The 23,637-nt window shown below is 50.6% G+C and overlaps 1 protein-coding gene across 4 annotated transcripts in view; it reads right to left on the reverse strand.

Moving 5' to 3' along the window:
* The window catches only part of TFAP4 (transcription factor AP-4), a 71,973-nt gene that overhangs the window by 6,734 nt on the left and 41,602 nt on the right, over nucleotides 1-23,637 (reverse strand). For 2 of the 4 annotated variants that reach the window (XM_075132860.1, XM_048867852.2), the window contains exons 2-5: nucleotides 23,181-23,346; nucleotides 20,505-20,603; nucleotides 18,650-18,820; nucleotides 14,318-14,455 (exon numbers count right to left, since the gene is read on the reverse strand). In XM_075132860.1, coding sequence (XP_074988961.1) covers nucleotides 14,318-14,455; nucleotides 18,650-18,820; nucleotides 20,505-20,603; nucleotides 23,181-23,255 — 483 coding nt within the window. In that variant the 5' untranslated portion in view covers nucleotides 23,256-23,346. The remainder of the gene's footprint in view (nucleotides 1-14,317; nucleotides 14,456-18,649; nucleotides 18,821-20,504; nucleotides 20,604-23,180; nucleotides 23,347-23,637) is intronic. The other 2 variants (XM_075132858.1, XM_075132859.1) reach the window with 2 other exon arrangements.

Below are 23,637 nucleotides of genomic sequence, written 5' to 3' on the forward strand. Positions count from 1 at the left end.
ATCACTGCCTGCTCTCAGGTGGGTCTTGGGATGCTTGTTCTGATGTGTAGCAAACAAGTTCACCTCCTGGTGACCCCACCTGCAGATACAAGACAAGCCCCAGAGTCTGAGTGACTGCTCATGATGAGCAATGCTTCAGGACTCATGTCATTGGCAATGGTGGGTTGAAGTGCTCTCAGGCTAGACTGGAAGTATCCTCCTCATCACCTGACGAGCCGGACGCTTCTGCAAGATGTTCTGTGGCAGCATCCACTAGAGTCGAGAGCCTCCAAGACACTGAAGGGGAACGATCACGTCCACGCGGTGAGTGCTTGGTGGGCACACCAGGCTGTCACCCTGCAGCCATGACACTGGGAAAGGGGGGTTGTGCAGGCTGCCAGGCCTAGGACTCAGATCTTACACCGGACCACCTACCCTGCGTGTGGCTAGCTCACTGGCCTGGATGACATCCTAGAGGAAGGCAACTAGAGCCTTTCCAGAATCTACGGTGACTCCCAGGAAGGTCAAGCCCAAGTTGGGACCATGGTGGATTTGTCTGTCTCAGATCTGCAGAGAGATCAAGTCTCCCCCAGGGCATGGACACCACTGCCATTAGAGTATGGATAAGCAGGGTAAAGGTGTATGTAGAACATTTCACTTTGAGCTCTATAAGTGCCTTACATTGACAGGCAAGTAGCATTACCCCAAACTAAAGCAGATGTGAAGTGATTTGCCCAAGGGAGCAGGTGAATGGCAGAGTATGGTATGGAACCGAAGTCTACTCACTCCCACTCCAGGGCCATATCCGCTGATTGACACTGCCTTTTCACAAGCTAGTCTTCCAGATACCCCTGCAGGTCTTAACAACACAAAGAGGCTGCATCTACAGCCAAGTGCTTGAACACCCTGGGGATGCCAGCCCAAAGGCACCCCTGGGTGTTGATAGTTACACACTGTGAATCTGAGGGGCTTCCTGGACTTTTGCCTTGAGATATGGAAATAAGGTAACTGAGGCTTAGGACCCTCCCTCTACCAGTCCTGAGGGCTGAGAACAGGGGTTACGCTCCCCAGAAAAAACTAGCAGGATTGGATTTCCCTTGGGTATTTGTCCTATGCATTGAGGTCTAGAATAGGGTGCAGGCCTCAGTTTCATTTGCAAATAAGGATATTGGGACTCAAGCCGTTTCTCTGCTCGGGTTCCTGTACTCCTTTTATGGCTCCCACTTTCTAATGGGCCAAGATCTCCTCTTGGAGCAGTTTCATGTAACTGGGATCCTTGAACAGGGCAAGAGGGCTTGGCTATTAGCATGGCTTCCCGCATTCCATGAGCGCTAGGAACCAGCAGTCTGAAGAAATGGCTTGCCATGCCTGAAAATATTGGGAATGGCCCGCAAAGGGAGGGGTAAAACAAAGCATGAGGACTCAGTGTTCCAGGACTGGTTTGAAGTCCTCTGGTGCCACCACGAGCTGAGGCCAAAGAGCAAGACTTGTCTTTTGATTGGATCAGAAGAGCTTCCTAAATGGTCTGGGCCTCTGCAGGCAGCCAGCTCCTGAAGAGGACTGCTGTTAGGTGTCCCTTATGGAATCTAACTGAAGATTTCCTGTGGAAAACAGAGACTCACGCCCAGGGATGCACCCATGGACTTTCATCTTTCCCAAGACTACATCTGCCTCTGAGCTGAAGAGATCTGTGCTTTCACAAGGTCAGTTCATAGCTTATACCGGAGCTGCAGTAGAGTGACCAAAAATCCTGAGCCAGGAACATGTGCTGAGAGAGACATCCAGTTACACCAAAGAAAGACCTGAGGAAAGCAGACACCTCCTGGAACATCTCCAGAAAAATAAAAGTCACTTAACCAGTAACTTCAGCTCTCCAAGAGTTGCACCTCAGCATTCACTCATGGGATGGCACCCAGTGTCTGAGCTTCTGGAATGGGATTTTTTTGTCCTCAGGAAATGTACTGCTCAAGGGGCAGCTTTGGACCAGAAAGAGAGAATTTATCTGGCCATAACTGCCTCAACTGGCTGCTCTCAGAGTCCAGGCAAATGAAGGATCAATCTCGCCTCCAAACACATCCACTCACTTGGACACTGATGACGACTCCTCCTGCTCTAGACTTTCCATTTGCAGCAGCAGCCACAAGTTAGCCCCAAGGTTGGATGCTGGAAAAGAAAAGAAAAGCCAGCCTCCCTTAGAATCTAGCCTGAAGGACGAAGACATTTCCCACGCGACAGAAGCGGAGGTAAGAGTTCCAGACTCTTTTAGTCCCCTCCAAAGGAATGCCTGTGGCCAGCGAGGGCTGTTCTCTCTTTTTGGCCTGGAGCTCCAAGACGTCAAAGGCCTGAGTGGCTTCCCGGGGTTGGCTGTTAGAGGAACGGCACTCTGCCCAGCAGATCCTGAAACACCATGACAGCTCCAAAGGCTGGAGGACGCAGTCGAGTCAGTCCCATCTTGAGAGGAGTCAAGAGGATGCCTTCAAGGACTATCTCTCCAGAGGCCTTTCCTCCTCTGCAAGAGAAAGCGGCTCCCTAAAAGCACCACCACTTACTCCAGGGACTCAGGAGGCAGCTGCAGTAGAGTGATCCCCATAGGAACCTTTATTACCTTAGGAGGAGACCTCAGCTTCACTCCTTGTAGAAGAGGCCTGTCATAACCATACAGCTAAGGGTAGCCTAGAATTCCTCCTTACCTGTAAGGGGTTAAGAAGTTCAAATAACCTGGTTGGCACATGACCAAAAGGACCAGTGGGGGAAGAAGACATTTTCAAATCTTGGAGGGGGCAGTGGAGAAGAAAGGCTTTGTGTGTGTGTGTGTTCTCTTGGGAAGCAGAGAAGCATCAGGTCAGAAGACTCCTTCTCCTATAAATCATTTTTTCCTTTGCTGGAGGGAGGTTTATTCCTGGTTTTTGTAACTTTGAAACTAAGCCTAGAGGAAGTTCTGTTGTGTTTCTGAAATTTTTATTACCCTGTAAAGTTATTTTCCATCCTGATTTTACAGAGATGTTTACCTTTTTTTTTTTTTTAAAAAAAATAAAATCCTTCTTTTAAGAACCTGACTGATTCTCTATTGTCCTAAGAACCAGGGGTTTGGGTCTGTGATGACTTTGTAACCAATTGGTTAGGACATTATTCTCAAGTCTCCCCAGGAAAGGGGGTGTAAGGGCTTGGGGGGATATTTTGGGGGAATAGGAACTCCAAGTGGTCCTTTCCCTGATTCTTTGTTAAATCACTTGGTGGTGGCAGCGTATCCTCCAAGGGCAAAGAATTTGTGCCTTGGGGAAGTTTTAACCTAAGCTAGTAGAAATAAGCTTAGGAGGTCTTTCGTGTGGGTCCCCACATCTGTATCCTAGGGTTCAGAGTGGGGAGGGAACCCTGACAAAGCCAATGCAGAAGGAAGAGTAGCATAGGGCTAAAAGGTGTCCAGTGCCCATGTGTATTAAATCTCATAAATCCTGGGGCTGTCCAGCGGGACAGCCGAGGCTCCAAAGCCATTCTTGTGCCTGCACAAGGTTCTCCCGAGGCGGAACTACAGCAGAACGGGATGGTGCCTAACTCTTGGAGCCAAGACTGCCATAGTACCAAGCTGAGCAGTGGGGTCTACAGCTCTGATGACACCACCAGTCTGCAGAAGGACTCATCCCCATGGTGCCAGAAGGTGACTGTTCTAGAGAGAACTTCGCAGGAAGCGTTCCAATGGAGCCTGTGGGGGGAGTACGTAGGGGTCAATCCACATCCCTGGATTTTACAAGCACACACCAGAATCGTGACCGGGTGCTGCTGTAACTCTTATCAGATGAAATCTGATGGGCACACCCAGGCAGGTGACCACTTTACTCAGCCAGGACCTGAGGAGCTCTATCCTTGCCAGAAGACTTAGGATGTGGGAAAGCCAGATCTGATGGGTGGATCTCTGCTGTAGCCCTTTTTTTCAGGGGCCATTCTGAGTTCCTTACAGGCACCTTTCCAGCAGGATGACAACCGCCTACAGCCTAGAATTTTGCATCAGGCTGTGGCACTGAGCAAGGCTTAACACCCACCTCACTTGTGCCTTTTTTAAAGAAGGTCGCCCAGATTTATATGCACTAGAGCAGGTTCTAGATCTGAACCTAAAGGAGCCCAGAAAGATCAAAAGAACAACTTACAGGCTCAGCTGCTGCCAAGAGCCCTCTCCCAAAACGTTAGAGGTGCATATGCCCTTCTGAAGCAAGGAACTTGGTGAAGCAAGACAAAACCATCTGTGCTCGGTGTAAACACAATCTCATCTCAGGCCAAGCACAAAATCTTGATGATGTGGTCCAAAACCCCCCCACAAAACCCTACAATCTTAAGAGACAGCTTGGACTGAATCGAACGTTACAAACTTAATTTTCTACAATTAGATGTAAAGGTTACATGGAGAAGAAAGGGAGAGGTTGAGTTCATGAGCATACCAGCTGTTAGAGGGGAGGGATTGTTGGAGATATGAGCGTGGCCTATGGAGTACAGGGTTTGCGAGAATTTCATTCACATGCTCTAACTACTGGCTGTTGCTCAGGAGGGCTGTGCACATGTAGGTATTTTAGCATGACGCAGTGTTAAAGAAAGGAAGAGTTGCTTATTATAGTCTTTATGGTCACAAAGATTTCAACAAGACTTACCACCTCACTCAGCACACAATGAATATGCAGGGGTCCAGCAGATCCTTGCCTTGTTCTGTTCATGGTTACACCAATGTAAATCCGGAGTAATTGAACCAAAGGAGTTAGTCCAAATCTACAACGGTGTAACTGTGTAACGTGTCCATTAGTGCCTGGGAGTGATGGGGAACAGTGAATGAGGCCACGTGCACTGAGTGAGCCACATTTTTTAAAGAAGTCGTTTTGACAAAGGTTGGACTATTTCTGAAACATGATGAAGGCCTCAGCATTGCTGGCTGTAGCTGAATTTTAAAAATGTAGCATGTTCTCGGGAATACAGAGAGGGTAAGTTAATACAGAAACACTTCAACAGGGTTTTTATTTTTAATAGAAAAGGATGGTGGCGGGGGAGAGAATAAGGTGAAACTTGGCTCCTAAATTTGTATGTTATGTGTAGTTTTACATTCGTATGCAAAAATCAAAACTTCCATTTGTCTGACTGCAGAACTAGAACATATATTTCCTCTGTATCAGACACCCTGTATGTATTAGTTACATTTTAAAAATACATATTTGTGAATTTCCAGAAATGTACTGGGAATTATCTTTATGTTTTCACAGAGGATAGCAGAGAAGCAGAATTACAAGGGGAGGAACTTTCACTTCCAATACTATCTGTGCAGGGCTCTCATTCCTGCCTCTTCGCAGAAGATTGATGGAACTCCTTTGGTTCTTAAGAGCAGTGGAAGGGGGTTAAAGTACAAGCCTTAAGTGGGCCTGACTGCATAAAAAGCCAGTCAGTTGCAAACCAGCTGAGCAGCGAACAGCAGAGCAGCTAACAAAAGGAGTTTGCCTGGGGAGAGCCCACTGAGGCCTACATCTTGCCAGATTCTCTGAGTAATTATTACAACTCCTGAGGAAGCTCGTAGAAGGAAGGTAATATGGATGGGGGGGAGGGGGTTCAGCTGTTGTGACCTGCACTGGATGTGCTATGTTTGTCTTTCTTCCACAGGACAGATGTGACTTTGTCTGTACAAAGTGCAAGCTGGTCTCCATACTGGAAGAGAAGGTTCAAGGTCTGGAGCAACAGGTATCGACCCTGCGTTGCATAAGAGAAACTGAAGATTTCCTGGACAGATGTCAGGATAGGCTTCTACGGGCACAAGGTTCTGAAGATTCGGAGCAGGCTGCACATCGGGGACAGAAGGATGGTGAAGAAATTTGGCATCATGTGACCTCCAGAAGAAAAAAGGGGAATGTCCATGTACCAGCAGGGCAGATACAGGTAAGTAAGCGTTTTCATGTTCTCTCCACAGGTACTAATGTGGAGAGTGGACCAGATGATACGTCTGAGGGAAAGGAGCAGAAAGAGACTCTGCCAATTGGAAGACATGAGATGCACTGTCCTGGGGTTGGGGGTTCCACGACCCCCGCTCCCAAGAGAAGGAGGCAGGTGGTGGTGGTCGGGGACTCTTCCTCAGGGGGACTGAGTCATCTATCTGCCGCCCCGACCGGGAAAAATCGAGAAGTCTGCTGCTTGCCAGGAGCTAAGATTCGCGATGTGACAGAGAGACTGCCGAGACTCATCAAGCCCTCGGCTCGCTACCCCTTCCTGCTTCTTCACGTGGGCACCAATGATACTGCCAAGAATGACCTTGAGCGGATCACTGTGGACTATGTGGGTCTGGGAAGAAGGATAAAAGAGTTTGAGGTGCAAGTGGTGTTCTCATCCATCCTCCCCGTGGAAGGAAAAGGCCTGGGTAGGGACCGTCGAATCGTGGAAGTCAATGAATAGCTACACAGGTGGTGTCGTAGAGAAGGCTTTGGATTCTTTGACCATGGGATGGTGTTCCAAGAAGGAGTGCTAGGCAGAGACGGGCTCCACCTAATGAAGAGAAGGAAGAGCATCTTCACAAGCAGGCTGCCTAACCTAGTGAGGAGGGCTTTAAACTAGGTTCACTGGGGGAAGGAGACCAAAGCCCTGAGGTAAGTGGAATACTGGGAGGAGGCATGAGCAGGAGCGCGTGAGAGGGGAGGGCTCCTGCCTCATACTGAGAAAGAGGGGCGATCAGCAGGTTACCTCAAGTGCCTATATACAAATGCACGAAGCCTGGGAAACAAGCAGGGAGAACTGGAAGTCCTGGCACAGTCAAGGAATTATGACGTGATTGGAATAACAGAGACTTGGTGGGATAACTCACATGACTGGAGTACTGTCATGGATGGATATAAGTTGTTCAGGAAGGGCAGAAAAGGTGGGGGAGTTGCACTGTATGTAAGGGAGCAGTATGACTGCTCAGAGCTCAAAGTATGAAACTGCAGAAAAACCTGAGAGTCTCTGGATTAAGTTTAAAAGTGGGAGCAACAAGAGTGATGTGGTGGGAGTCTGCTATAGACCACCGGACCAGGGGGATGAGGTGGATGAGGCTTTCTTCCGGCAACTCGCAGAAGTTACTAGATCGCAGTCCGTGGTTCTCATGGGAGACTTCAATCACCCTGATATCTGCTGGGAGAGCAATACAGCGGTGCACAGGCAATCCAGGAAGTTTTTGGAAAATGTAGGGGACAATTTCCTGGTGCAAGTGCTGGAGGAACCAACTAGGGGCAGAGCTCTTCTTGACCTGCTGCTCACAAACCGGGAAGAATTAGTAGGGGGAAGCAAAAGTGGATGGGAACCTGGGAGGCAGTGACCATGAAATGGTCAAGTTCAGGATCCTAACAAAAGGAAGAAAGGAGAGTAGCAGAATACAGACCCTGGACTTCAGAAAAGAAGACTTTGACACCCTCAGGGAACTGATGGGCAAGATCCCCTGGGAGAATAACATGAGGGGGAAAGGAGTCCAGGAGAGCTGGCTGTATTTTAAAGAATCCTCATTGAGGTTACAGGGACAAACCATCCCGATATGTCGAAAGAATAGTAAATATGGCAGGCGACCAGCTTGGCTTAACAGTGAAATCCTTGCTGCTCTTAAATACAAAAAAGAAGCTTACAAGAAGTGGAAGATTGGACAAATGACCAGGGATGAGTATAAAAATATTGCTCGGGCTTGCAGGAGTGAAATCAGGAAGGCCAAATCACACCTGGAGTTGCAGCTAGCAAGAGATGTTAAGAGTAACAAGAAGGGTTTCTTCAGGTATGTTAACAACAAGAAGAAAGTCAAGGAAAGTATGGGCCCCTTACTGAATGAGGGAGGCAACCTCGTGACAGAGGATGTGGAAAAAGCTAGTGTACTCAATGCTTTTTTTGCCTCTATCTTCACGAACAAGGTCAGCTCCCAGACTACTGCACTGGGCAGCACAGCCTGGGGAGGAGGTGACCAGCCCTCTGTGGAGAAAGAAGTGGTTCGAGACTATTTAGAAAAGCTGGACGAGCACAAGTCCATGGGGCCGGATGCGTTGCATCAGAGAGTGCTAAAGGAGTTGGCGGATGTGATTGCAGAGCCATTGGCCATTATCTTTCAAAACTCATGGCGATCGGGGGAGGTCCCAGATGACTGGAAAAAGGCTAATGTAGTGCCCATCTTTAAAAAAGGGAAGGAGGAGGATCCTGGGAACTACATGCCAGTCAGCCGCACCTCAGTCCCTGGAAAAATCATGGAGCAGGTCCTCAAGGAATCAATTCTGAAGCCCTTAGAGGAGAGGAAAGTGATCAGGAACAGTCAGCATGGATTCATCAAGGGCAAGTCATGCCTGACTAATCTAATTGCCTTCTATGATGAGATAACTGGCTCTGTGGATGAAGGGAAAGCAATGGACGTGTTGTTCCTTGACTTTAGCAAAGCTTTTGACACGGTCTCCCACAGTATTCTTGCCGCAAGTTACAGAAGTATGGGCTGGATGAATGGACTATAAGGTGGATAGAAAGCTGGCTAGATTGTCGGGCTCAACGGGTAGTGATCAATGGCTCCATTTCTAGTTGGCAGCCGGTATCAAGTGGAGCGCCCCAGGGGTCGGTCCTGGGGCCGGTTTTGTTCAATAGATTCATAAATGATCTGGAGGATGGTGTGGATTGCACCCTCAGCAAGTTTGCAGAGGACACTAAACTGGGAGGAGTGGTAGATACGCTGGAGGGGAGGGATAGGATATAGAGGGCCCTAGACAAATTGGAGGATTGGGCCAAAAGAAATCTGATGAGGTTCAACAACGACAAGTGCAGAGTCCTGCACTTAGGACGGAAGAATCCAATGCACCGCTACAGACTAGGGACCGAATGGCTCGGCAGCAGTTCTGCAGAAAAGGACCTAGGGGTTACAGTGGATGAGAAGCTGGATATGAGTCAACAGTGTGCCCTTGTTGCCAAGAAGGCCAATGGCATTTTGGGATGTATAAGTAGGGGCATTGCCAGCAGATCGAGGGACGTGATCATTCCCCTCTATTCGACATTGGTGAGGCCTCATCTGGAGTACTGTGTCCAGTTTTGGGCCCCACACTACAAGAAGGATGTAGAAAAATTGGAAAAAGAGTCCAGCGGAGGGCAACAAAAATGATTAGGGGACTGGAACACATGACTTATGAGGAGAGGCTGAGGGAACTGGGGATGTTTAGTCTTCAGAAGAGAAGAATGAGGGGGGATTTGATAGCTGCTTTCAACTACCTGAAAGGGGGTTCCAAAGAGGATGGCTCTAGACTATTCTCAGTGGTAGCAGATGACAGAAGGAGTAATGGTCTCAAGTTGCAGTGGGGGAGATTTAGGTTGGATATTAGGAAAAACTTTTTCACTAGGAGGGTGGTGAAAAACTGGAATGCGTTACCTAGGGAAGTGGTGGAATCTCCTTCCCTAGAAGTTTTTAAGGTCAGGCTTGACAAAGCCCTGGCTGGGATGATTTAGTCGGGGATCGGTCCTGCTTTGAGCAGGAGGTTGGACTAGATGACCTTCTGGGGTCCCTTCCAACCCTGATATTCTATGATTCTATGAAGCCAGGCTTCCTGCCGGCAGCTATGTGCCACCCACTGCCAAGGTAAAACGATGCCTTCAGACCATTCCAGAAAATTCCTATGAGAAGGCAAAGCTCCCACAAAGCGCAAACAAGTTGATCAATGCACAAAAAAAAGTGTGCCTCAGAAATTCACTAATCCAGGAGTGTGCGAGAGAAGCTAGACCTTTAAAACAGGAAATTTTCAAGCATCCATGGGAATCCTGCCGTAGGGCTCTGTAGAAACAGAGTGATAAGGGAAGTGAGTTTTCCCCTCTCTTAGAAGTCATTTGTGCAGGATTCTCACTCTTGGAGAGCAAGCTCTAGGTGTGGCCCAATACGCAGCACAGCTGAAATGAGCAGCAACACCAGGCCATCACCAACAGTGTGATCAGGGAAAGGTGCTGCTCTAGGCTGGTCGGAGCAGTAGCTGCACTTGGAGTGAAAGTTCAGTAAGGACCAAAACAAGCATGGGGGCGGGGCAAGAACTGGCCAAATGAAGACACACACAAAAAGTTTGGCTTCCGCAGAAGGGAAACTAAACCCTAGTGCACAGAGACTAAACTGGGATTCCCTTCTTGATCCCAAACCAAGCCACAGAGCCCAGTAAGCACATGCAGAGCAGGTGACAGCTATGTTGCAGAACACCTGTGATGAATAGATCTCTAGGAGAGGCTGGGGTGAAGGTATTGCCTCAACCCTTGGCATGGCCTCCTTAATTCAAATCACTTAGGTCCTGGCAATGTGAAAGGCAGAGAGAGACACACACTTAGCCACAGTCCTTTCAGTAACAGCACTGCCAGCACATGGGGTTTAAAATGAGGAGACCTTCTTAGAGCTAACAACAAACTCTAGGGACCTTTTGAAATGCGGCACAGCGCTCCCACATACACCAGATTTTGCATGACTTTCCCCATTCCAATGATCCAAGCTGCCTGTTCCTCAGGACTGCTGAGACAACAATGTAGTCCTGCAGGGAAATGGGGAGGAGAAGGGAGACTGCCCACGCAGGTGCTCTGTAGCCAAGAAGAAAGTGCATGGAGCTGGGAGCCAGGAGTTCTCTCACATCTCTAGCGAATTGTTTCAGTGCTCTTCAGAGCCCTTATTACCGAGTGGAGCCTCACTCATTAACCTAGGAGACAATCGAGTATCAGCCCCTCATTTTACAATATGGTAACGGATTGCACATGGACCCTTCAGGCAAAACTGAGACTAAGCCCAGGTCTCACATGGTAGATCCAAGTCTTATCTATTCAGCCACCCTGCCTCTCCGAATGAAAGTGCCAATTCTACGGGCTTGGCTTCCTGTAACCATTGCTCTACTAAATCAAAGTCCCCTTCCAGAGCCAAGAATCCGACCAGGAATTCCTGAGCTCCAGCATTTGCTTGCTACCTAATGTGACAGAGTTCACTCAGAGTGGCACCTCCTGCCAATCACCGCAGGCATTAGCTTTCTCAGCTGGTATGCCTTCTCCTGGTGGTGCCTCTCTCGCCACCTTCTCCACCTACAGACTTGTCTCACTCCTAGACACGCAGTATCCTCTTCACATCTCGGCCGTGTCACCATCCGTTTTCCCCCTGCACCTTCTTCATCCTCTTCGCAGGGCCTCCAGCCCGCAAGTCCCAGTAGCTAGCCAGGAGTTACCTCTTAGCTCCTCCAGTCCCTGCCACCAACTGCTCTGTCCAAGGTGCTACCATCCTGCAGCCCACTAGGAACACCATCCTCTCTCCTTGGGCTTCCTGAAGTAACTGACCCAGCTCTGCCCTGCAGCTCTCTTTTATTTAAGCCCGCTGGGCCCTGATTGGCTGCTAAGCTGCTTTTAACCTCTTCCTTTCCAGTGTGGCGTGAACACCCCATCAAACCTAGCAAAAAATAAAAGAATAGCAAAATGTGCCAACTCCCCGCAGCTGGTGGCTGGTCCATAGAGAGGATAAGTTACTCCTTTAGTTCAAATGGTAGAGATCTGTGCTGGGATCCAAAAGTCCATGGTTCAAACCAAGCTGATGGCTTAAGCAGGGAGCCCCAATTGTTGCACATGACTGAATTTGTTAGTCCAGTTCTCTTTAAAACTGGGTTGGGTCACACAGCAATGAGCTGTCCTTTAAAGAACTGGTTGGGGAATTAAGTCATTATATCCAATTTGTTATGGCCCGTCACAAAACAGGTGTAGCACATTCAGGTATCTGTCACACGTTTCGATGGCCTGTGTCACATTCAGGCAGGTGTGAGCGTAGGAGGGCCTCCCCAAGATGGACATGGAAGCAGGCTGGCAGGACAATCCTTCAGGAGGAATTGGGAGATCTTCTGGGAGAGCAATCTCCCTTGAAGAGCCTGCAATAAGGCAGATGGAATGAGGGCCTGAAGCTCACTCGCTCTGAATCGAGCTGAAGTCACTGGCAACAGGAGTGTCCCCTTCTGTGTAAGGCAAGCTGACAAGGAGCAAGTCCAAGAGGCGCTTCCACAAGCTTTGGCAGGACAGTAATATCCCACTGACACAAAGCACAAGCCCTGCACTAAGCTAATGAGGGACAGCAGCAATGCTGTTTTAACCACACTTGTCTCATCCCACTCAGGCTTTAGTTAGGAGAGGTTACTCCCCAGAGCACTCCAGCCCAGCCTGGAGTTGGACATACAGGTCTCCCCCTAGGGTGCCTCAGGGAGGACTTGCAGACTTGCTCCATGAGCCTTACGTGCTCAGGGTAACATGTGCACACGTGCCTGGCACCCCAGCACGTTGTGTTAGGCTCCAAGGAAGAGCCTAATGATGTGACTGTCAGGACTGCAGCACTGACAGGGTCTGAAGCTCCTGAGTGGGCTCCTTCCCCGTGCCTTTCCTGCAGAGAGAGCAGGGCACCACCACATCCAGGGAAGCACTGGCACAGCAGAAGCATGTGCAAGCTCCACAGAGCAGACATCTGGAGGCCAAACAGCAGGGCAGGCACCAATACCAAGCACCATTCCGGCTGGCAGCTCAGGTTTTTAGCCAGAGCTCCTACACTCAGGGCTGGCGAACCACCACGCCAACAATACAAGTGGGAAGCATCGAAGACTAAGAGGGTCCCCAAACGAAACAGGCACAATGCACTGCAGAAGACAGGCACCGAAAGGCCCAAGGCCAGAGCTGACAGGTTGGGTACAGGAACCGAGAGGGAATCAACAAGCATGGAGCTGGAGTGATGGCCAACAAAGCAGTTTTCTGCAGGGAGCTCCTTTGCAGACTGTGTTCAAGAAGGAACCGGCTGCAAAATGTGGAAGGCGGCAAGATAGGGAACAAAGCACGTGCCAACAACTTTGCAGAAAGGAGCTAATCGCTTCGAGGGGATTTAAAAAGTAATATCCCACCCTGCCTCTTTCATTACACTCTGCACAGCCAGGGCACTCAATGAGGCAGAGGACCTACAGGAAGAATCTTATACGTGACCATGCAATTCAACTGCACGTTAATGCCCAAGGAGGGAACAGGGGTCAGATTATGCAGCAACCTTCACTTGGGCATGTCCTGACTTCTGGATGCTTAGCACGCTAGCTTGGTCTGGCCAAACTGGACATTCACAGCCCGCACGATCCATCAGCCTGCTCTTTTCTGTGAGGATTAAGGATATTTCATTTTCCCTGGACATGGAAAGGCTTTTCTATGGAAAGTTCATGGGGGGCACAAACAACATCACATGCTGGGTAGAGTCAGCAGCTCTGAATGGGGGGGTGGGGGTGTGTGTAACGTCAGCAATTACTAGGTTAAGAGGCACTGACAGCCCTGAGGGAACCGGCTGGCTTGGGGTGGAGCAGGTGCTTTCAGCGCTAGGTTGCTAGTCCAAACACAGACCAGGTCTGTTGTGAGGGCAGCTAGCTCACAGATGTCCTGCGTGAGGAGAGCTATCAGGTCCTCATAGACAGACTTCTGCAAACCAGAACCCAAGAACTGCCCCTGCTTATCCTCAGCAGAAGAGCCAAAGACTGAACTGGCAATGAACTCCCCCTACTCCTGGATGGACCCCTCCAGGCAGCACTCAGGGAGATTCTCACCTTCCTGTCAACTATGCTGCACCTGCTAGGGGGACATCACACTCCAGCCAGCAGAGCTGTCCACCCAGCATTAACCAGACCACACCTGGCATGGGCCCAAGCAGAGCCAAAGGTCACGTTCTCTAGGTCTAGCTCTCCCCCCGCAGAGTGGCATTCAGACACAAGATCTGATCCAACATAACCCAGGCCCTCCTCAACGTGGTCATTCCCCGGTGGGACCACCACCAGTGGTGAAGAAAGCTCCTTGCTACCTAAGGGAGAGAGAGGTGGACCTATGGAATGTGACCGAGACTTCTGGATGGAGGATTAGAGCAAAAGGACTAAGCTACAAGCTGTGGTTCTCCAACCGCCCCCATAGCCACACTCAGGAGCCAGTCCTTCCCCAGCAGCAGCTTCAAATGATGCCCTCAGCCTGCAAGCTGGGAAGACAGTTCTCTGCCACCACTGCCACGTCGCCCCCTCCCAGCAGGAGAGGCGCGAGAAGGCCATGCGCGCTGCGCCCCTTCCCCCTCCCCTGGAGCCGAGAGCATTGCCAACGCCATGCTCTCAGCCCCAGCCAGCCCGAGGATGGAAAGACTCCAAGGTCTTCCTGATGGGAGGTGCATCGTGTCATCGGGCCGCTCCCCCCAACACCCTTGGATTTAAACACCTGCACATGAGGCTGTGGGCAAAACCATCTGAAATCTCCCTGCAGAGGAGCTAAGGACAGGGTCAGCGTTTGGGCCACATGTGATCTCAAGGGGGTTGGGGCGGTGGGAGATGGGAGGCGGGGTCAGCGCACTCACCTGCGTTCGGATCTGCTGCTCACGTTCCAGCTTCTCCTGGTGCAGCAATCTCACCTGTTCCTGCTGCTGCTGGAGCTGCACCTGCTGGGCGATCACCTTGAGCTTCTCAGGGTACATGTGGGCCTCCAAGGAGCGCACCTGCCAGCAATCAGAGAGAGGAGCCCATACCATTGGGTGTGGAAGAGGAGCACAACCCCACCCTCACACATACATCAACCCTGCTTATCAAGACGGCGCCAAGGCAGTCTGGTGGCTTGGTACTATGGTGGAATCCATTTCAGTGCCAGGGATTCCACCAGAGCACATCACGGGTCCTCATAGCGCCCACCCCCAAAGGCTTCCATGAGGGAGAGCTGCTCATAGAAGCAGCAGCAGCAAGAGAATTCGGCAACTGCTGGGAGCAACGAGCGCCAAATGCCAAAGGATGTTCCTCTGTGGTGAGGCCCCTGCAACCAGTGCCTCAGGTACACGAGGTGGCAGCATGTGGCTGACATACTCCTTAATGCTGCACTCCTGCAGTGAAGATGGATGAATGAAGCAAAGAGATGGGAAGACAGGCTCTTTCCTAACAGCGTGCCTCTGGGAGGAATGCAGTGAGGCTGGGTGTTAGGTGAACACCGCTTGGAGATTTCCAGGGTCCCATAAGGGAAGATATGAATCAGATGCAGATCCGTTGGAGGAACAGATCTAACATGACTCTGGAGCCTGGGCTCCGCTCCTTGGTCAGCACAGATGTCCCCTGTTGGAAGGCTGAGACTGTTATGTGCAGTCTTGCACAGGATCAAGTCAGGGGACTCCTGAAAAAAGTTTCTGCTCCACAAACGCAAAGGCCAATTCATTGTCTTCAAACTCCCATACCAGTGTGATCCACGTGCCATGCTACTGAGAATTCCAGCCATCACTACCACCAGCGCTGGAAGAGACGGGCAATTCCCTCCACTCTGCTTGGCCACCAGGGAATTATCCACCTGAAACTCCACTCCTCTGAGGAGACCATTGCAACAGGATTGTTGCTCTTTGATCTTAGCATGAGACCAACGGGACTCCCACTGCTCTGAAAGGATTTTCAGCCCCTAGGGCAGCGGTAGCAGGTTGGGGCATGAGCCAGGCCCCCTACCAGTCACCCTCCAGAGGGGATATAAATGCAGCCTTCCAAAAGCTCCAGTCATTTTGTTCAGTTCTGCTGAAGGTGAAGTTCCCATAACAAGTCACGACGATCAGAACGTAAGCACCAACAGAAACACAGTGCAAGCAGAACACCTGGAAAAGAGCCCCCAAATCAGAGGCACTGGGTCGGCAGGTGACAACCCTGTCTGACTGATCCCTTTCACTCTGCTTCTCTGAAGAGAGGGGACTCTCTCCTCCATAAAGATACCGTCCCCCAGGAGGTGCACACACAATAAGCAGCTCACAGAATGACCAAAAGAAGGAGTACAGCCAATGGAGTGGCAAGAACACGCTGTGCTTTAATATAGACACCTCAGTGGGGTAAGACAGCTCTTCAAAGTTTCAGCTGCTTGGATGTTTGCACCTGAGAGGAGACAGTAAATTAGAAAAAAAAAAAACTTTATACAAAAAGATAGGCAATAAGGGACATCTACAATGAAAAAAGGACCTCCCTGAGGGCTGAACAACAAGGGGTCCCTGGCCTTGGGACCAGGTTCAGAGGCTGAAATGGCATTCCCTACTGAGAGCAAATCAAGGCAGTGAGGCTCTATAAGTGTGGAGAAGAGACTGCAGCACTGTGTTACCAGATTTCTGCAACAGAAACACACTGAGACAGCCCACGGGGACAGCTTTGCCTTGAAAAGGCAGCCAAGTTCCAAGCTAGCCAGGCCATGGCACCATGCATCACTCCAGGCACTTCGATGTAGTCATGGCACTGCCAAATGGTGCGAAAACCTGGATGGCTCTTTTAGGGCTTTAGTCCACTCAAGGCAGAAGCCGAAGACCTTTCAGCACAGAACACACGGGGAAAGGCCTCACCAGGATGGGCGTTAGGAGAGCTGGCAGGAAAATAGGCTGGCATCTGACACTGTCTTGGGGAGGAATCTCAAGAGTCCATAGCACTCACCTGAACCTCCAAGTCTGGCAACCATTAAGGACCTCTGAAGATCAACAGGAAGGTCAAATCAGCTTTCCAAGCACAGCCTTGCCCTACCCTCACTCGGAGCAACCCAAGGGGCAAGCCAGGAGACAGACTTGAGAGCACAGGGGTGCAGGACTATGAGCATGGCTGGTCTTCCCCGTAGCGACAACCAACTCCACCACACAGTCTCAGAGTGGGAGGGAGAGCCAGCTAGCACCATCTTCTGGGAACAGTTTTTTTTCCTCCAGCTCTTGCAAGAGGGTCTGCGTTAGGGGCCTGCCGCCCACCCCTCTTTCACCAGCTGAGCCAAAATGAAGTAAATGAGCATGACAAACTGGTCGGAGAGAGTTCCTAGCCCAGGTACTTCACAATCATGGCCCTTGTGGAATCCCAGACTGGCTTCAGCTCTATGTCACCCATCTTGAAGAGCTTCAGTAGGAACCAGGAAAGAGCAGAATCCTCACATGAATAGGACGAATTTGGCGTTCCCACAGTGGGAGAGAATTTAGCATCATCCGAGTCCAGAGAGCAGCCTCTGTCACCCTGGTTCTCTGCCTGCCCTGATACAGGCAGCTGGAATTATTGAGGGGATTGGGAGAGGAGCTGGGAGGCCTTAGATTTGGAAAGCAGAGATATCAAAATCTCCTGTGCTGGGAGAGCCAACTGCCTCAGCACAAGTGCTCCAACTCCATCTGCTGGGTCCAGGCTAGAGGGATGCTTCCAAGCAGATAAGGAAGGCCTCATTGAAACCTTGCAGGGGACCAGGAGCAATCAGGGTAGGCACCAAGCATGCACCAATACTCAGAATCCACACTCCTTCTCCCCTTTCAGTGGATGAGTTCTGGAGGGGGAGAAATCTGAAGGCCTTGATGCAAAGCTGCCTGGAACCAAAGCCCTCAGGGAGGGAGCGTCAGCACCTCCATCTTGACTGTGGAGGTTCCACCTCATTTCATGACCTAGAGCTCCGCATCCAGGCTTCAAGCCTGAAGGCCCAAGCGCACCAAGGAACCAGCACTGGGCAGAGCCCGTGGCTTCAATGGGAATGGAGCCGTGTGCTTCACTGGACCGAGCAGTTCACAGCCCAGTCTGCACCATCACGGCGTGCAAGCACAGAGTTTGGTGCTCCACTATCTTGACTAGCTCAGGGCTGAGTTTTGAGATTTACTCTTTGAAGCAGTCTGGGCCAGCCACAGACTGGACTTCCAGGAGTCTGCCTGGGGTGCCTCAAGGAGGGCAGTGAGGTGCCCCACATTTCAATGCCAGGAGCAAAACTCGTAGACCACAGCCAACCTACACATCCTGGCCTAGGGAGACAGCACAGGCATCCATCACAGACACAGCTCTGCCACACAGATGTGACCTGGAGGTAAGGAGCAGCCCTGCTCTGCCTTCCGACACACACCAGTGAAGACGTGGCCCGTCAAGAGACATGAATGCGCCCAGCAAGACTGAGGCGGGTACAGCCAGAGCCCTGATGGGCTACAAGAACATGCTGTGACCACAGAACATAGGCAACTGACAGGCAAACAATGACAAGGGCAGCAACAGCACGTCAGGAGCTCCTGAGCCAAGGGGGAAAATGGCTGGAACACGGGGAAGGCAGCGCATATATCCTTCAGGACACGGCACACAGCGTCCGGCAGAGTGCCAGGATCCCACTCTACCTGCTTACAAATTGTAGTCGCTTCACCAAGACAAAAGAAATTCCTGGCAGATGGTACTTCAGAGAAATTAGTGTCTCAGCACATCTCATCTGGGTTGATCTGCCATCGTGCACTAGAGGGCGCCACAAGACTGCAGACTGCCTGCACTACCCTGCTGCAAGCACAAGGGGCCAGGAGCACAGACAGCTGCCTCCCTGAGGAGTCAATCTGCTGGTGAGCAGGTGGCACAGGCTGGGTCCTCTCCTCCTCCAGTCACAACCCTGAACAAAGAAAAGAGTACTTGTGGCACCTTAGAGACTAACCAATTTATTTGAGCATGAGCTTTCGTGAGCTACAGCTCACTTCATCAGATGTAGCTCACGAAAGCTCATGCTCAAATAAATTGGTTAGTCTCTAAGGTGCCACAAGTACTCCTTTTCTTTTTGCGAATACAGACTAACACGGCTGTTCCTCTGAACCCTGAACAGGCTCCTCAGAGGCTGTCAGTTCCCCCAGACACCCCTGCCTGGAGAGCAGAGCACCCTCCTTGCACCAGCTACCCTGTGTCCAGGTTGTCTACACCCCCTGCACAGGCCTCACCTGCTCCTCCAGCATCATGCGGACCGAGCGCTCCTTGTCAAGCTGCTGTCGGAGTTCGATCATTTCTCGGCGCAGATCCTCTGCCTTCTCGTCCTCCCAGATGTCTGGCGAGCCAATGCCCTCGTCCTTGTCCTCTGCCCGCCGCCGCTTCGGGGAGGAGCCACTGAACTCCTGCCAATAAAACAAAGTCAGAGGCAAAGGGACCAAACGGTGACCACAGGGCCTGTCAACGAATACCCTTCCATCACCACAGGGATCCCAGAGCATGCCACAGATTGCACAGCAAAGTGCAGCCACCTCTGGAGTGGAACACAGCAGCACACAAGAACAGGACAACAGCAAGTGAAGAACCCATATCAGGGTAAACGCAGGGCAGCAGCGGCAATGGTTAGCGTCAGGAGACTCCTTTTCTGTATCCTTCAGCTTCTGAAGGGGGGATAATAACCTTCACTCCGCCCCTTTGTGAAAAAAAGATCTATAGATGAAAAGGGCTAAGTGCCAGCAGTTACTAATTACCCCACTGGCACTTGCCCAGACAGGGGGTTAAAACTCCTAGTGACACACATTTCAGCAAACAATCTGATAGAGCAGCTCAGGACACCTCCAGGAGCACAGTGGTTTTCTGGCACAATGCTGGGCTCAGGACCCATGCCCAGGGAAAGTGCTCTCTCCCCTCAGTCACCACCAGCACTTCCTGCTGTGTCCCTGAGCTTGTGTCAGTCTCCCACACAAACTCTGTCCCTAGGCTTGATCCTGCTTCACTTGATAGCCAACAAGATCACAGCCAGGGATGAGCCGCTGACACACTCCAGCCACGCTACAGCCTTCTCGGACAACTCTCCAGAAACGCCCGAGAACTGTAACCCAGCCTGTAAAAGCCATCAATATTTTGGTCACATGCAAACAGATTTATCCAGTTTTAAAACACAGTCAGCTCCCCAGCTAGGGCCCAAGTTCCTACTACACCGAAATGGAGTAGCAAGGAGTGCAGCACTGTGAATGCCATCCCACCAGTGAGGGGTTAAAACGAGCTCGCCTTTGGCCCTGCCAGAATATTAAAACCCCCGCAAAAGTGAGCTGTGGGCTCATCATGCATTCGCCACTAGTGCGGACAGCTACATGGCTGCAGCCTCTGCCTGCACAGTCCCAGCTAGCTAAGCCAAGGTGCACTGGCACAGCTGTGTGGGGTCCCAGGGCTGGAGAGCAGGCGTACTGCAGGTCAGGAACCCAAACCAGACCAGACCCTCACTTAAATAAGCACTGAGCACATTATCAGAGTGGAAAGTCACTGCCAACAAGGCACCTGGAGCAGCTAGTCAGCTTAAGGACATCCTATCCAATGAGCAACTCCCCATTCACTTTGCCCTCTGCAGGGGCAGGTTACGTCAGGTTTGTGCTGCTTCTTGTCAGTTTCCCAGCAAAACAGATGCAGCAAAGCTCTGAGATCTGGATCACGCAAGCACAGGGACAGGTCAAGATGACTGGGATACACACCCAGGCAGGGAAGAGGCCTATACCCAACTTCACCGTGTCACAAGGATAAGCGGCAGGAAGTCTCCCCTCCTATCCCCGCAGGGTTTCCACTCCTGATCTAGAAGAGTTTGGGGGAGAAGCAGGAGGCCTGACTGGCCACGCACCCAGAGAGAGCAGAGTAACTCCACCAGGTGACGCACGGAGAGACCCAGCGACATTCCATCAGCTAACCAATACCGACCGGGATGGGTGGGGATTACATTGGGCAATACAAATGCTTCTCATGCTTGCTAAGGGGCCTGGGTTATTCTGTGTTCTGGAGCTTTCCTGGCAGAGATGTCGGAAAGGGGAATAGCAGAGAGAAAAGCAGCAGTTGTACTACCTGGATGAACCGCTTGAGCTGTGTGTTCTGCTGCAGTAACCGAGTCTTCTCCTGCTCCAGGGAGAAGATGTATTCAGCTGTTTGCTGGAGAATCGCCGCCTTGGGAGAACCAGCAAAGAGGGTTAGTGGCACAGGAAGGTCAGTGTGTCATCATCTCCCCTCTCATGCCCCCCACCCCTCGATATTCCCCCCCAACCAACAAATATAACTGGAGATTTGTTCCTGTACCCCTTCCAAAAAGCATCTGTCAGACAGCTGGAGTCCTTGCACCAAATGGCGACTGGGGTAGGAGACAAACTGCCACTACTCCCAGATTAACTATCCCATCAGTGTAGTAGCTCCCCGTGAAGATGAGCCCCCAGTCATCTGCTTCCCAGGCCCCTAAGCCATAAGTGTTCCCCACTCAACCCCTGACCAGAAAGACTCCTCCGTGCTTGTGAAGTGCTAAAAGGAGCTCCCCCCAGACAGTGAAATGTACCTTGGCCCTCAGTGCACTGGTGGTAGCCATGAGCCACCTCCTTTCCCAGCTGGAACCGCAACTTGTTCTGGACCTGCCTTTACAGCTGCTCCTAGCACTCTGACAATGGGCCATGCTAGCACCAGCCTCCTAGACCACCCACAGCACCTCCTGGAAGCCCCAGAGCCTACGCCCCAAAGAGCCAGGGGTTAGCATCTGAGAGTTACTTGGTGGCCTGCGATGCAAGTTGCTTGGTCTCAGCTCAATTCCTAGCGTACAAGTTTCTATGTTACAAAATCTACCAGTGTATGAGGCACTAACCGGCCCCTTTGATCTCAGTCTGAGAAGAACTGAATGAGACTTCAAGTCCCCTCTCCTCCATGGAGAGGGCATTCTCTCCAGGTCAGCTAAGCACAATGGCAGGGCAACATGGCAGATGCCCACCCTGCTGCTGCCCATGCTGCACCAATAAGCAGAGAACTTCACACACACATACCCCCAGCCCCAAACCACCACCACGTTTCCTTTCTGGAAGCATCATTAGCAGCTGCCTAGTTAGCTCGGCAGGAGCAGCATTTACAGCCCTGCATAAGGATGAGAGCAAACATGTGACAAACATTCTCACACCGAGGGGATATGTAGGGTGGGCTGCAGGGCTCCATGTAAGTCACAGGAGTCATTTCACAATCCGAAGGGGTTCAATTAATCCTTTTTGAATAGCAGGGCTGTTCAGATGCCTGCGATTTTAAAAGATATTTCCGGTGCAAAAGGAAAGTCATAGCAAGCTGTGGCTCTACACGAGACATTCACAGCAGCATCCATAAATAGCAGCTGCAAAGACCAAAGTTACTAGCACTGTTTGCCACAACTTTATATGCTCCAGGAAGGCCAAGAGGGAACAGAGCAAGCCAGGTAGTTTAGACAACAACATGGGGAACTTTAGCAACACTGAGATCTAGGAGCACCTAAGCCCTGCTGGGCTCCTTGGTCTTATATTAGCAGAAACTAAGTGCTTCAGTGCCTAACTGGCTGCGTGCCTAGGCTGTGATGTGCTTCATCGGAAGCCAGTTTGCTCGCAAGAAGCTGTAAGGGGCTCACTGGCAAAAGAATCCTGTCCTGCAAAGTCCAGGAACTCTTAAAGATAAGAGACTCTGCTCCTTGTCTCCTGCAGCGCTCCTAAGTCTTGCACGAGATGGGAAAGGGCTCTCAGCTCTCTAGGGTTTAAGATACTTCTCACCCCCCCCAAATGTATGAACTAGTCCTGTCACCACCACCACCACTCCCTGCTCTGGAACTCCTGGGAGGAATTGCTCAGGACAGAAGCAGCGCTCCGGGACCTAGCACCAACGTATGCACACAGAGTGTTCCATGTTTATGCCATCCTGATTGTTTCAATGTCCTGGGTATTTAAGGCACATCACAGGTGCGTGCCCCAGGAATTCCCCACACAGAACATTCTACTAGCACAGGTAAAATTGCTTCACTGTTAACAGCCTTATATGAGGCAACAAGACCATCAGTTTTACAATCCCTACTCACTAAAGAGCAGGGAAGTGGCCAGTGACAGTAATTTACCTAAATATTCTAGGTTTCAGAGTAGCAGCCGTGTTAGTCTGTATCTGCAAAAAGAAAAGGAGTACTTGTGGCACCTTAGAGACTAACAAATTTATTTGAGCATAAGCTGCTCACGAAAGCTTATGCTCAAATAAATTTGTTAGTCTCTAAGGTGCCACAAGTACTCCTTTTCTTTTTGCTAAATTTTCTAGTTATCTTGCCACGCCACTCATTGGTTTGACATGAAAAATGCAACGTGCATATTTGCTCTACAACACGTCTACACACTCTTAACATATCACTAGTGTAGTCTATGAATTGCAAGGCTAAGGGAACTTCTATATTACTTACCTTCACTATAATTTCAGTGCTCACGCTACCTTCCCCCCGCCCCCCTCAAGTTCGTCGTCTCATTACATAATTACAGGAGCAACCTTAACTACAAGCTGAAGTTTTCTGTGTGAGCTTATTTTACTTAGGAGATTTTTTTAGATTCACATGGTTGGGAGATTGAGTTACTTAATGACAGAATGTCACTGCTACAAAGCAATGGGCCAGCAACAAGTTAATAGCTAGAGGATCCTGGCAGCTCAGACAGAATCTGGACACCCACCCTGGAACATGTGCACACCCTCACAGCCATACAGACACAGACTCCCCCTCACCTTACTGAGCTTCTCCCCGTCTGTGTGTGGAATGAGGGTTTTCAGAGACTGGAAGCCAGCATTGATGCTCTGCATCCGCCTTCGCTCGTTGCTGTTCGCAATTTCTCTGCGTATCCGCCGCTCCTGGTCCCGCTGGGTCTCTGGGGTCAGTGGGATGTTGGCCAGGCTGAGAGGGAGACAGAGGGTTAGCTGGGACAGGCAATGCTCAAGAGGACAGGCAATGCCCACTCCAAACCTGAAGATGAAGGTTCACTCTTTTTACCATAAAGAAAAGGAGTACTTGTGGCACCTTAGAGACTCACCAATTTATTTGAGCATAAGCTTTCGTGAGCTACAGCTCACTTCATCGGATGCATCATAAGCTCACGAAAGCTTATGCTCAAATAAATTGGTGAGTCTCTAAGGTGCCACAAGTACTCCTTTTCTTTTTGCGAATTCAGACTAACACGGCTGTTAT

This window comes from Caretta caretta, chromosome 10, assembly GCF_965140235.1.
Source record: "Caretta caretta isolate rCarCar2 chromosome 10, rCarCar1.hap1, whole genome shotgun sequence".
In the NCBI taxonomy this organism is placed as follows: Eukaryota; Metazoa; Chordata; order Testudines; family Cheloniidae; genus Caretta; species Caretta caretta.